The 15647-nt window shown below is 33.5% G+C and overlaps 1 protein-coding gene across 4 annotated transcripts in view; it reads left to right on the top strand.

Moving 5' to 3' along the window:
• LOC142234983 (RNA-binding protein Musashi homolog Rbp6) overlaps positions 1-15647 on the top strand; it is a 1501536-nt gene that overhangs the window by 131055 nt on the left and 1354834 nt on the right. For all 4 annotated transcript variants that reach the window (XM_075306193.1, XM_075306192.1, XM_075306194.1 and 1 more), the window contains exon 3: positions 15295-15335. In XM_075306193.1, coding sequence (XP_075162308.1) covers positions 15295-15335 — 41 coding nt within the window. The remainder of the gene's footprint in view (positions 1-15294; positions 15336-15647) is intronic.

The raw sequence follows: 15647 nt of genomic DNA, 5'->3' as shown, positions 1-15647 counted from the left end.
GCTTTTTGTTTCACGCAATTTCTCCCCTTCTTGCTGTTGCTGGCGTTGAGGTAGGCTAGAAGTTGATGGAGTGTCTATGTCATTGTCGGCCCTCACCGCACTCGTTTTCCGTTGCTCGTTCACAATTTGGCTGATATTTCCGCCATGGTGAATGTTCATCCTGTTGCTGTATGTAGGTTTTTCCACATCTATTTTGCGTTTCTTGATGGGCATCTCTAATGCAGTTTGCTGACTGATCCACTGATCGTAATGTTGTTGTTGTTGTTGCTGTTGAAGGCCATTGTAATATTGATGATTTGCATGCAGATTGTTGATCCACCCTTGATCGTAATGTTGTTGTTGTTGGAAACCAACGATACATTGATTTTGATTGGTATTCAACCATTGATATGTTGGTTGATTGTTGTTCCATATTTGTTCGCACTGTTGTTGTTGTTGTTGTTGGAGATGGTTGTTCCACTGATGAGAAAGATGTTGATTGTTGTTGTTGCTCATGTTACCGTTGAGTGGGTAAAGTTGTGGGGCTTGCATGTTGCCCCAATATCCCTGCTGTTGATTGATGACATTTCCAGTTTGCGTGGATGCCCCACCACCCATTGACATTGCCACTAAACCATCATTCATTTTCCTTTTATTGGAATTCATTTCCATCACTTGTCCTCCAAGAACTTGAGGACATTTCTCTTTGTGAGACATCAAAATATATTTATTTTCACAGAATTCACCGCATATGCGGTGTCTGGAAACATGAGAATTGTAATCTCTCTTACCGGCGAAGTTGATGGAGCACAAATTGCAGAAGTAAGATGCCATTTTCTTGTTTTTGTTTTTTTTTTTTTTAGGATTTCCAATATATGTAGAAAAAGTGTTTTTGTTGTTGTTGTTTTTTTTTGTTAATTTGACGCGTGAGCACGTTTTTCGCTTCCGTTTTGTTATTACCAAACAAATGTTTAAATTTATTTGAACAATATATATATTTTATATATTTTTATATATTTATAATTGAAAATTTGAAAAGCGCAAGATTTCGAAACGTTATAAAAGGGTTTGAGATTGGACACAAACTGAAGACATTATTTTTTTGAAATGAAGTTTTAACCCTTTACAAGTGTATTATAGGACACTCTATCGCTATCACATCATAAATTCATCACTTTATCTCGTTTGCTTTTCTATAGGATCACTCAATTAGTCTCCCCACCTATAACCAAATCATAAGGTACAGAAAAACAAAACGATATCATTGTCACCAAATAGTCTAATGCCAGACCTAACGAAAAATAGCATACACACTCACACGCTTTTCCAACAATCATTTTCTATTGTCAACTCGACCCGCCATAAAATATTTCGCGTTTCTAAAGATATCAATGTAATTGCAACATGGGTTATCGACAGAAATTTTATATGTGGTTAAAGACAAATTCTTTCCACAAACATTGAAGCAATAACCGTGTTATACGAGTACCCAAAAACCTGACACATCATAAATTCATCATTCCATTTCATTTATTTTTCTATGGGACCACTCAACGAGACCATCCATCCGAGAGCAAAAATGCCTGCTTCACACACAAAACTATGTCTCAATCATATATTAACCATCCTTATCAATTAGCCTCATCACCTAGTCTCAATATCACTGCAATCCTAACCAAACGGTCAAACGAAAAATGCCATACACACGCACACGCTTTTCCAACAATCATTTTATATTTTTTCCACATTCACTTTTCTTTATCCAACAATAACAACAACTCAAACACATCAGAACCCAAACGTGTACATTCAACATACACAGAACCACATGCATTTTAAGAAATTTTTTAGAATATAAGATTAGCAAGATCATATCTTTGGAGAAAGTCATAAATAAATCTATTTTCCCCCAATAAAATTTTTGGGATCCTCAAAAATCGAGTTTACAAAACAATCGAAATGCAACCAACTTTGATAAACCTTATCATCTTAAACATTTTTGGGATCCTCAAAAATCGAATTTACAAAACCATCGAAATGCATCTTTGATAAACCTTATCATCTTACCACCATCCGAACACCAACCAACGTATGCAACCCATGTAAAACAAGAAATCAATCATGCACACCCCAATAAAATTTTGGGGATAACCAACCTTTTTTAATAAACCTTATCAGGAGAAAGTTATAGATAAAACCATTGTCCCCCAATAACATTTCTGGGATCCTCAAAAATTTTAACTTGATAAAACAACTTTCATAAACCTTATCATCTTATCAACCAACCAACGTATGTAACCCCTGTCAAACAATAAATCAATTTGTAAGCCCCAAAAAAGTTTTGGGGATAATCAACCTTATCTTTGTTTACATAGCACTTGACCTAATTACATAAAGCACGTGACCTATATCTTAAACGCAGACCAATAAAAATTCAACCTTATCTTATCTTATCTTTGCATAAACCACTTGACCTATATCTGAAACGCAGAAAGTATCTCTACTTTCAAGGATTTTCAATGAGTGTTATGCTGATAGTCAAAGTCAAATATGGAGACATTTTATAAGGAGACCAAAAGAACAATTGATTTAGACACACCCACCCGGTCCGATTTAGCCAAACCCAAAGAAAAAAATACCTCTTCGGAATGTAATTTAAGACCAACAAAAGGCTCCTTTGTATTTTCTTTAAAAGCAAATAAACCAAAATTCATAACAAGCGTTGACATGATTATCCTTCAACCTTTTTATTTGCTTTAAAAATAATTTAGCATCATAAGAAAACTGTCTACAAATTCGTTCCTGGGAAATGAAAACTTTTCTTTCAGTGCAGCATCAATAGTTGTTTTGTGTAGCCCTTATGATCTACAATACTTATTTACGCAATAGTTCCCACCAGTGTTGCCAGTATTTTTCTGTCTCTTGTCCCCAAAAATCCCCAATTTAAACTTAAATTCCTCACAAAAATCTCCAATACATTTTTGACACGGTTAAATAAAAAATAAAGCAAAAGGCTCTGCTGTAGAAAATCAGTAATAATTTAAAAAATTAAAATTTTGTCAAATGCAGCAAACTGCAATAAGATCAAGATTTCGAACCACAACACCAAGAGACTGGTGATATGAAAATGGGAGTTCGATCACCTTGTATTTATTTAACGAAAACTATTTAAGTAGTAAAATTTTATCAAAAATTTAATTTCTATAAAAAATTTTGTCAAAATTCTATTTCTATAGAAAATTTTATCAAAATTTTATTTCTATAAAAAAATAAAATCTATAAAAAAATAAAATCTTGACAAAATTTTATACAGAAATAAAATTTCTATAGAAAATTTTGTCAAAATTTTATTTCTGTAGAAAATTTTGGGAAAATTGTATTTCTATAGAAAATTTCTCAAAATTTTATTTCTATAGAAAATTTTTCAAAATTTTATTGCTGTAGAACATTTTGCCAAAAAAATTGTATTTTTAGAAAAATAAAATTTTGACACAATTTAATATATAGAAATAAAATTTTGAAAAATTTTTTCTATAGAAATCCCCAAATCCCCAAGTCCCCAACTCAGAAATTTCGTCCCATTCACGAAACAATCCCTAATACGTTTAGGAGAAAAATCCCCAATACTGGCAACACTGGTCCCCACACCGAACAATCCCACGGCGGCGGGTTCTGTGTACCGGATTGACCCGATGGACCCCATCCAGTAGCCAGCGGCTGCCACATCAGTGTACGTTTTGTTTCGTCCGTCTTTTTGTGTTGGAGAAGGTGCATCCCGGGGAGCCTTTTCCGTTGGTCCGAGCCGGGATAGAGGAGAACCCCGGACCATGGTATTGTTCAGTCTGCCGAAACCTGATCAACCACCCGATTTATCTGATGGCTATATATAACTATAGACCGATATGAACCTAGTTAGGCATGGTTGTTAACGGCCATATACTAGCACAATGTATCAAATTTCAACTGACTCGTTTTTGCTCCTCCAAGAGGCTCCAAAACCAAATCTCGGGATCGGTTTATATGGGGCTATATATGATAATGGACTGATAGGGACCACTTTTGGCATAGTTGTTAAATATCATATACTACCACCACGTACCAAATTTCAACCGAATCGGATGAATTTTGCTCTTCCAAGAGGCTCCGGAGGTCAAATCTCGGGATCGGTTTATATGGGGGCTATATATAATTATGGACCGATTTCGACCAATTTTTGCATGGGTGTTTGAGGCCATATATTAACACCACGTACCAAATTTCAACTGAATCAGATGAATTTTGCTCCCCCAAGAGGCTCCGAAGGTCAAATCTGGAGAACAGTTTATATGGGGGCTATATATAATTATGGACCGATATGGACCAATTCTGGCACGGTTGTTAAAATTAATATACTTATACCATGTTCCAATTTCAACCGGATTGGATGACATTTGCTTCTCTTTGAGGCTGCGCAAGCCAAATCTGGGGATCGGTTTATATTGGGGCTATATATAATTATGGACCGATGTGGATCAATATTTGCATGGTTGTTAGAGACCATGTACCAACACCATGTACCAAATTTCAGCCGGATCGGATGAAATATGCTTCTCTTAGACGCTCAGCAAGCCAAATCTAAGGGTCCCTTTATATGGGGGCTATACGTAAAAGTGGAACGATATGACCCATTTGCAATACCATCCGACCTACATCAATAACAACTACTTGTGCCAAGTTTCAAGTCGATAGCTTGCTTCGTTCGGAAGTTAGCGTGATTTCAACAGACGGGCGGACATGCTTAGATCGACTCAGAATTTCACCACGACCCAGAATATATATACTTTATGGGGTCTTAGAGCAATATTTCGATGTGTTACAAACGAAATGACAAAGTTAATATACCCCCCATTCTATGGTGGAGGGTATAAAAATTAAAATTTTGTCAAATGCAGCAAACTGCAATAAGATCAAGATTTCGAACCACAACACCAAGAGACTAGTGATATGAAAATGGGAGTTCGATCATCTTGTATTTATTTAAGGAAAATTTACTTCTAAATATTTAAGTAGCAAAATTTTATCTTGTCAAATTCTATTTCTATGCACAATTTTGTCAACATTTTTTTTCTATAGAAAATTTTGTCAACATTTTTCTATATAAAAATAAAATTTTGACAAAATTTTATACTGAAATAAAATTTTTGGCAAAATGTTCTGCAGAAATAAAATAGAAATAGAAAATTTTTTCAAAATTTTATTTCTGTAAAAAATTTTGTCAAAATTTTATTACTATAGAAAATTTTTCAAAATTTTATTGCTGTAGAACATTTTACCAAAAAATGTTATTTCTGTATACAATTTTGTCATAATTTTATTTTTAACATATGTTTATATATATTAGATAGAAATAAAATTTTTACACAATTTAATATATATATATATATATATATATATATATATATATATATATATATATATATATATATATATATATATATATATATATATATATATATATATATATATATATATATATATATATATATATATATATATATATATATATATATATATATATATATATATATATATATATATTTAGTTATTTATTTATTTATTTATTCATTGTCTTTGGATTACAAGAATTCCTTACATAGATAGAAATAAAATTTTGACAAAATTTTCTATAGAAATAAAATTTCGACAAAATTGTCTTTAGAAAAAAAGGTTGACAAAATAGTCTATAGAAATAGAATTTTGTCAAAATTTCCTATAGAATTAAAATTTTATTAAAAAAGATTAAACTGATTTCTCGAAAAAAATCCCTACAAAAATCCCCAAATTTACGGAAATTCCCCACCAAATCCCCAACTCAGAAATTTCATCCCATTCACGAAAAAATATCCCCGTATAGAGGAAAAATACTGGCCCAATACTGGCAACACTGTTTCCCACACCGAAAAAAATATTTACCTGATATTAAGGTAATCTTAACCTCCATTTTAGAATGAGCAATATACAAAATATTAAAGACAAATTTCTTTAAAATAATGAAATATTAATTAGAATAAAGTTTATAATGTTTGCTTCAAGAATTGTTTTTATAAAATAAAAATTGGAAATTTGCGTCCTGCCGTTAGACTCGTTTGTCTTTGAACTAAGGCAAATTTTCCTTAATGTAAAGAAACGCATTTTTGGTTTCAAGAAATCGTCCTTTAATTAACTGAAATATTGAATCTTTATATTTAAGATAAAAATGCTTCACTTATAGGCTAAGACTTATAATGAGGATTTAGCATATTTGGTTTAAATTTTTTTTTTTGAGAATTAAGAAAACATTTTTTAGTTTCAAGTATTTCTTAAACTGGATCTTTAGATTTTTAAACTGGCATTTATTTGTACGTGAATAGGTTTCGTAATATTCCGCGAAAAGAGAATGAAAAATCTGTAAATTAAATTTTAATTTTATTGAGGCTAGATTTAAAACCAGATAGGTCGCTCAAAAATGTCTTTATTTTAAAGAACCCGCATCGTTGGCTCGGGATCAATACCAAAATCCTTAAGGGAAGGTCAAAATCTTTGGATGCAAGTAAACTTTTTTTGAGTGCAATTTCCAAATAAATTCTCATGAAAATTTAAACAAAAAGCGCCTTTTTGAACTCTGGCAAATCTGAATGTCTATTGTGAATTCTCTTCTTCATGGATTTAAAATTCTTTTGTAAACGAACATGTGCGTGTGTGTGTTTTTTTGTGTATGTGAGAAAACTTTTTTTTATTTATTTGTTGGTTTTACTTTGTTCGTTTAGTGTTGTGGGTTATTTGGTTGAGAGGATTTGTTGGGTGTTCTGTTTTTGCTGGTTAGGTTAGGTTCAATGACGGAGTGGCTTACATTGATATGAGTTTTATTCGCATTGTATTTTAGCATTCCGATTATTCTCTTCGTTTCCTTTTGTATTTAAACACTTTTGAATGAATTCAAATTACGCTATTGTTTTATTACACGCCGAGAAAAAAATATTTGTGATCTATCTCGTGCGAAACTTGAACTAAATTGTATTCCAAATTTTGATATTCCTTAAATTTACGAATATTTTCCGACATTTTTAGATTTTTAACTACCATTTACGAAAAGCAAAAATGAACTAAAAATAGAGAAAAAATCTTAAGCGCCAGATCATTCCCATTTTAATCACGCTGTAGTTATACCCTGCGCCACACTGTGGAACAGGATATTTTAAGTTAGTGCATATGATTGCAACACCAAGAAGGAGACGAGATAGACACATGGTGTCTTTGGCAATAATGCTCAGGGTGGGTCCCTGAGTCGATCTAGCCATGTCCGTCTGTCCGTCCGTCTGTCTGTGAACACATTTTTGTGATCAAAGTCTAGGTCGCCTTCAAATTTGGCACAAGTATGTGTTTTGGCTCAGAGTAGAACCCTATTGATTTTGGAAGAAATCGGTTCAGATTTAGATATAGCTCCCATATACATATTTCGCCAGATATGGACTTAAATGGCCTTAGAAGCCAGTTTTAGCCCAATTTGGTTGAAATTTTGCACTAGGAGTACAATGTGTAGTGCAGTCAAGTATGCTAAATTTTATTGAAATCGGTTCAGATTTAGATATAGCTCCCATATATAAGATTTTACGTCATATGACCACAGAGGTCAAAGTTGTAGTCCGATTTATGTGAAATTTTGCACAGGGAGCAGAATTAAAATACAAATATGCATGTCAAATTTGGTTGAAATCGGTTCAGATTTAGATATAGCTTCCATATATATGCTCTTCCGATTTGGGCAAAAATGACCAAAATACCCACATTTTGCTTATAAAATCGCCACTGCTAAGTCGAAAACTTGTAAAAGTGTCTCAAATTTTCCTTTATTTCTAATACATATCTCTCGACCGATAAATCATAAATACACTTTGGCGAAGTTGCCTCAAAATGGATTCAGATTATAATGTGTTTTTACTAACATAGTGTACCATCCCAGGGTATAAAGTTAAAGACTATACACGCTCACAAAAAATCGCTTCTGTAACATATACTCCCAAACATATTTTGCTTCAAGCATATATATTTTTAGGTATTGCCCAAACATTTATATGTTTGATCTCTTCATTTATATGTTTGATCTCTTCCAATGTTTGAAAGCATATTGGTCTAAACAATATCTGTTTGGGTAGTCTAAGTTCCAAACATTTTGTATTTTTGCATCCAAATTCAATAATGTTGTCTTCCAAAAAACAATATGTTATTATGTGAACATATAATATGTTTGGAAGCATTTTGCACCCAAAAATATTATATGCTTAAAAAAAATTCTCCCAACAATATTGTGCTCAAAATTTTATTTATTTATTTATATATTTACAATCATAATGAATTATGAAAATAAACAGGTAATATAGGTGCTAACAACATAGGTTTTCGACCTGAATGCTCAAAATTTTGTTTCTGCCCAATTGTATATTCCCCCACATCTTTCTCACTTCCACGAGATTTTTTAGTTCTTAGCACCTTTTTCTGTAATACAAACATTGTAGAAGAAATTATTCAATTGTATGATTTTTATTTTATTTTAATTTTACCTTTTGCCGGACGGGGATTCGAACAGCGGACCACACAGTTTGTAAGGATCAAAGAAGTAGCTGATCAATTGCCCAAGGAAAAATAAAATGTTAATTTTGTAATAACAAGCAACAACCACCAACTTAATTCAATATCGCTCCCTGTTAAATAGCGCTCCAAGCTACTAAACACATATATGTTTATAGGCTATTTCTAAATTAATATATGTTTGCATCCAAGCATATTATATTTACAAACATTTTATGTCCCAAACATAATATGTTCTAACATATTAACATTTATGTCCCAAACATGTTATGCTAGTTTATGAACATTATATGCTTGCACTCAAAAATATTGTGTTTAAAAATTTGTGTTCCAAACATATAATGTTTATAGCCAAACATATGAAAAACAGTCTTTTTCATCCGTGTAGATTGTAAATTTTGTTCAGATGGAGTCAGATTTAAATGTATGTATTTGGGACAAAAACCTTTATATATAGCCCCCAACACATTTGACGGATTTGATATAGTATCGAAAATGTGGATTTACACAGTGGTGCAGAGTATAATATAGTCGGCCCCGCCCGACTTTAGATTATTTTTGCTCGAGTGGCAAGCATGATTATGAAACGATATGGACCAATATTTGTGTGATTGGGGATCGGCTATATATAACTATAGACCGATATGGACCAATTTTGGCATGGTTATTAGCGGCCATATATTAACACCACGTTGCAAATTTCAACCGGATCGGATGAATTTTGCTCCTCCAAGAGGCTCCGGAGATCAAATCTGGGGAACGGTTTATATGGGGGCTATATATAATTATGGACCGATATGGACCAATTCCTGCGTGTTTGTTAGAGACCACATTCTAACACCATGTTCCAAATTTCGACCGGATCGGATGAATTTTGCTCCTCCAAGAGGCTCCGGAAGACAAATCTGGGAATCGATTTACATGGTGGCTATATATAATTATAGACCGATATGAACCAATTTTTGCATGGTCATTAGAGAACATATACCAACACCATGTACCAAATTTCAGCCGGATCGGATGAAATATGCTTCTCTTAGAGGCTCCGCAAGTCTAATCGGGGGATCGGTTTATATGGAGGCTATATATAATTATGGTCCGATATGGACCAATTTTTGCATGGTCATTAGAGAACATATACCAACACCATGTACCAAATTTCAGCCGTATCGGGTGAAATTTGCTTCTCTTAGAGCAATCGCAAGCCATATTGGGGGACCGTTTATATGGGGGCTATACGTAAAAGTGGACCGATATGGCCCATTTACAATACCATCCGACCTACATCAATAACAACTGCTGGTGCCAAGTTTCAAGTCGATAGCTTGTTTCGTTCGGAAGTTAGCGTGATTTCAACGGTCGGACGGACATGCTCAGATCGACTCAGAATTTCACCGCGACCCAGAATATATATACTTTATTGGGTCTTAGAGCAATATTTCGATGTGTTACAAACGGAATGACAAAGTTAATATACCCTCATCCTATGGTGGAGGGTATAAAAAGTGAATTATAATTAAAATGAAGAACATCTTTGGGAGAACATTTTTGGAAGTGCTTTTAATGTTGTGCCATTAGAACAACTTCCAAATTTTTTTGCCGGGGCCTTTCCTCTCCCCCCAACATGCTATGATTTCCTATTTTCATATTCTTCATATCTTACACTGGGTATTTGAAATCACTGTCTCATTGCTAATGTCTGGTAAAAACAACGAAGCGAAAGCCCAACAAACAAATAAGTTTTAGTTCGCACTAACTATGAATAGTGGGTGAGATGGCAATGCGGGCAAGAGGATAATGACTATCAGTATGTCTACGAGTATTGCTTAAGTCGGCTGTTTTGTGAAAATTTTTAACTGTTGGTTCGTATTAAGCAATCTCTTCTAAAAATTTGAGAACTTCAGTAGTATTAGATATTTGTATGTGTGTGTGTGTATGTGGATTTTTGTAGCTCTGTGTTTGTCTAATGCATGAACTACAAAATCTGCACAATCATACAAACCCAAGAGTTTTAGGGCATTCACAATGTCGAGAGTTTGCTATCATGTGTTTGGTTTACTACCACCACAAATGCCGTGTGTGTGTTTGTGAGTAACTGAATGTTGACTTGTTTGTTTGAGTGTTTGTTCGAAAGCTTGAGAACAATGCTTACAAGCCGCTTATTTTAATGACGATAATAATGGATCATCTGCATTGTTTGAGACAGTGTCTGTATGTAACTCTCGTTGCCTCGGCTTTCTGAATATTCATTTGTGGGTCTATTGGTATGTGTGTCTCATGTAGATTTCTATTAGAAATGCATAAATGTCTCTTGTTTGGGAATGAACTAAGCTAGCTGAGGATTGAAGGCAGAGCAAAGAAAAAATTTGTAAGACTGACTAGCAGCCATTGAGTCAGGTTATTCAAGTAAAACTATTTATCTTTTTTCATTCATTACAATCATTGTTATTATTACGAGTATTATTATTATTATCAGCATCATTACAGAAGCAGCAGGAAACAGTGGTTCCGTTTCTCCTTTTGTTTTTTTTGTTTGGAGGGAATGCCCAATTCAAATAGACTTGATTGACCTTTGAGGTCCTCGTGATTCACTTTAAACTGAACAAAGCTCATTTGTGCTTAGAATTTAAAAGTATATCACAAATGTGAAATAAATTATGAAGAACATGTTTTAAGTTTTTGTTTTTTTTTTTTGTTTTAAAAGAGACACACCCAGAAAAAAGTGCCTTCGAAACTAAAGGAAAAAATTTTCATCAATATAGTTTATCCATTTTATTTCCATTAAGGTAAATTTTTGTGAAAAATAATAAAATTTACTCGTTTCAGTAAAAAAATCCTAAACTGTAAGCAGTTAGGAATAGTTCATTAACTAGAATAAGGCATGGAATTTTACTCATACTATTTTCTTCGCTGGGTATAAGAATTTACTACTGAAAAAGAAAATTTTATTCACCGATAACAAAGCATTCGTAAAAATAAACAAAAACCGAACTAAAACCAAGTTTCCTCAAAATTAGTAAAATTTCTTATAAAATGATAATTGCGACTTCCTTTATAATAGAAAGTTTTTCATACATACGAACAACACTTGGCATAGAAAAATATTTTAGTTCATTCGTACTAAGAAGTATGCAATCCTTTCAAAACTTAAGGAAACACACTATTTAGAATATAGGAAATTTTCCTAAATTTCTATTGTCTACCTGTAATCGATACCTGTCATCGTAATCGATGTGTTTGCGCGTGGGTGTATTCGATATATTTGCGCGTCGGTTGTTTTTTAGTTGGAATCGCGTTGTTTTGGTATACGGAGAGATTGTTAAAAAATAATATGGTAAAATAATATAATAAATAACAAATAAAATATATAAAATATTTGTTATTTTAAATTAGTGAGAAAAATTTTCGTTTTTTTAAATAAATCTATCAATGTTCGTGATAGTGTATAAAGAAAGAAAACACCAGCAGAATAACAACCCTTTCATTTGTCTTCATTTTGGAATCTTCAATTATCAGGTAATATTCAGTGACGCTAACCTTTTGCAACAAAAATGTTTTATGATTTTTTATATTTGTAGGTATTGAAATTGTAAAAGGAGGACAAAATCGTTAGGCAGCAACTTATTAAAAGTGAAAAGTACAAGAAGAAGAAAAAGTGCGTTTTACAGTTGATAATATCACACGGAAATTGGAAATAGTGGAATAATAAACTAATATTTCAAAGAGATTCGATGCTGTTGATTCTTAATAAATATATTCAATATATTAATAAAACATGTCTTTTATTGAAGATAAAATTGCTTATAGAAATAAATAAAATTGTATTTAAAAACGAAGGTAAGCAGTTCTAATTATGAAGTAAAAGTTTTACCACAAATGTGTTAGATTTGTCGAAATGAATGAAAAAATTTCAATAAAATCATTCCATATATGAATTTAAATTAGTTAAATTTTTTCATTCTGTAGTATAGTGGTATATAAATATAGGGAAATGTTAACTAATATATGGAATGCATTATTCCTAATTTCTACGAAAATCACATCGTTCAAACAAATAAAAATGTCTTTGGCGCTATACGAAGTTCAACTTTCTTCACAATGAGTTCATTTTAACTTAAAGAAGGGGTCACTTTTTTCTGGGTGCAGATTTGCGAATCTTAATATGAGCACAGTTCCTACCTAACCTAACCTAATATGAGCACAAATCTGCTTGCGTAGTAATTTATTTACATATTTATTTTTTCATTCAGTAATTATTTTATTGATATTGCAATATAATACTCTTAGCTTAGTAAAATAGTAAAGTTTATAAGTAAATTAGTTTTATACTAAAAACTCACAGAGAAAACATTATCACCAACATATTTCTTATTAAAAAGTGGATTGAAGTTGAAACTGTAATCAATTAAAAATTATGTGATACAATTTACTTTTTAATGAAATTAAACAAGTATATACGACCGTAAGTTCGGCCAGCCTGAAGCTTATCTACCCTCCACCACGGATTGCGTAGAAACTTCTACGAAAGACTGTCATCCACAATCGAATTACTTGGGTTGTGGTATCTTAAATCGTTTTCTACATTGTGAGTTAGTCCATACGTGGTATACATTAGACAAAAAAAGTATGTGTAGGTAAGTCTACAAATAATTACGAATCGATATGGACTTTTGCACGGTACGTAGGGAGCCAGAATTGAAATATGGGGGTCGCTTATATGGGGGCTATATACAATTATTGATATAGACAAATTTTTGTGTGATTGGGGATCGATTTATCTGAGGGCTATATATAACTATAGACCGATATGGACCTAGTTAGGCATGGTTGTTAACGGATGAAATTTGCTCCTCCAAGAGACTCCAAAACCAAATCTCGGGATCGGTTTATATGGGGGCTATATATGATTATGGACTGATATGGACCACTTTTGGCATGGTTGTTAAATATCATATACTACCACCACGTACAAAATTTCGACCAGATCGGATGAATTTTGCTTCTCCAAAAGGCACCGGAGGTCAAATCTGGGGATCGGTTTATATGGGTGCTATATAAAATTATGGACTGCTATGAACCAATTCCTGCATGGTTGTTGGATACCATATACTAACACCACGTACCAAATTTAAACCGAATCGGATGAATTTTGCTCTTTCAAGGGGCTCCGGAGGTGAAATCTGGGGATCGGTTTATATGGGGGCTATATATAATTATGGACCGATTTCGACCAATTTTTGAATGGATGTTTTAGGCCATATATTAACACCACGTACCAAATTTCAACTGAATCAGATGAATTTTGGTCTTCCAAGAGGCTCCGGAGGTCAAATCTGGTGATCGGTTTATATGGGGGCTATATATAATTATGGACCGATGTGGACCAATTTTTGCATGGTTGTTAGTGACCATATACTAACACCATGTACCAAATTTCAGCCGGATCGGATGAAACTTACTTCTCTTAAAGGCCTCGCAAGCCAAATTTGGGGGTCCGTTTATATGGGGGCTATATTTAATTATGGACCGATATGGACCAATTTTTGCATGGTTGTTAGATACCATATACTAATACCATGTACCAAATTTCAGCCGTATCGGATGAAATTTGCTTCTCTTAGAGGGTCGACAAACCAAATCTGGGAATCGGTTTATATGGGGGCTATATATAATTATGGACCGATATGGACCAATATTTGCATGGTTGTTAGAGACCATATACTAACATCACGTGCCAAATTTAAGCCGGATCCGATGAAATTTGCTTCTCTTTGAGGCTCCCCAAACCAAATCGGGGGATCGGTTTATATGGGGGCTATATATAATTATGGACCGATGTGGACCAATTTTTGCATGGGTGTTAGAGACCATATACCAGCGTGAATCACGCGTGGGGTATTTTGGAGAGTAAGGCTGGCACTAAAAAATATCAAAGGGTCGATCATTTCAAGATGGCGTTTCGGTGGGAATGAGCTAAAATACATCAGGGGCACTTTCGTGTAGCGTGTGATGCCTTTGTCGCCGTTTGAAGACCATAATGTGTGCCATGGAGTAAGTAATTTAAGCTGATTTTAAAATTTTATGTTATTTCCGACCGAACTATAAAATTACAAAGGAGCCAAAAATGTTGCGCTTTGCTTTATTACACTGTATACACAGAGTATATTGCCTCTTGTCATAATGGAATTGAGTCGACCGAATTATTCCGATGACATAACAGCCTACAGTCAGTAACTGCAACTGTTAAAACGATCTTTTTTTGCTGAGCTTTTCATAGATTCTTGGTCGTGAAGAAATTCTGAGTTTATATAGTTATGTCCGTCCGTCTGATTGTCACAGTTAGTTGTTCTGGATCTAGATCAAACGACATTGTAAATGGGCCATATCTGGCCATTTTTAGGTATATCCCTCACCCGCTTGGGTCAATATTTGATACATACACATATTTATTGCACCTGAACTTATAAAATACATTTTTTTTCTCCGTGTATATTATGAATATAGCAAATGGCTAAACCAATATCTTTCGATCTATTTAGATATGGTACAAACGTCATTGTACCCACCATCCTATGGCGGCGGCATATATTTATAAAATTCACAAATTCACATAGTCATATCAAAACACTGGTATTTCCCCATCGAAAACATTTTGTTAAAATTTTTGCTAATTAATCTGTTTTTCTTACTTTCCATATCGTTTCGTTGCAGGAAAATGTTCATCGGTGGCCTTAGTTGGCAAACAAGTCCAGGTGAGTTGTAGTACAAAAGGCTTTCAGCAAACATTTAAAAGTAGACATGGGGTGTTTTCTCCAATATCTGCTAACGGTCAAAGTGTGAAGTACCATTTAGTAGGATCATCTAAATCATATGACTATTGCACCAGTTTCACTTGGAAAGGCAAAATGTGATTAACGCCATTTTTGTTCTGTTGAGGTGGCCCCATGAAAAATATCTGCTCATTATAAACGCAGAAATCTTTTACACTGGGTGATTGACTTTTGTGTGTCTCGAGTGTCGGCGAATTAAAATTTCGGTTTTAACGAATTTGCAACATTTGCACA

This window comes from Haematobia irritans, chromosome 4 (assembly GCF_050003625.1).
Source record: "Haematobia irritans isolate KBUSLIRL chromosome 4, ASM5000362v1, whole genome shotgun sequence".
NCBI lineage: Eukaryota > Metazoa > Arthropoda > Insecta > Diptera > Muscidae > Haematobia > Haematobia irritans.
Note: the sequence above shows the minus strand (reverse complement) of the source record. Positions and strands in the feature narration are given on the sequence as shown.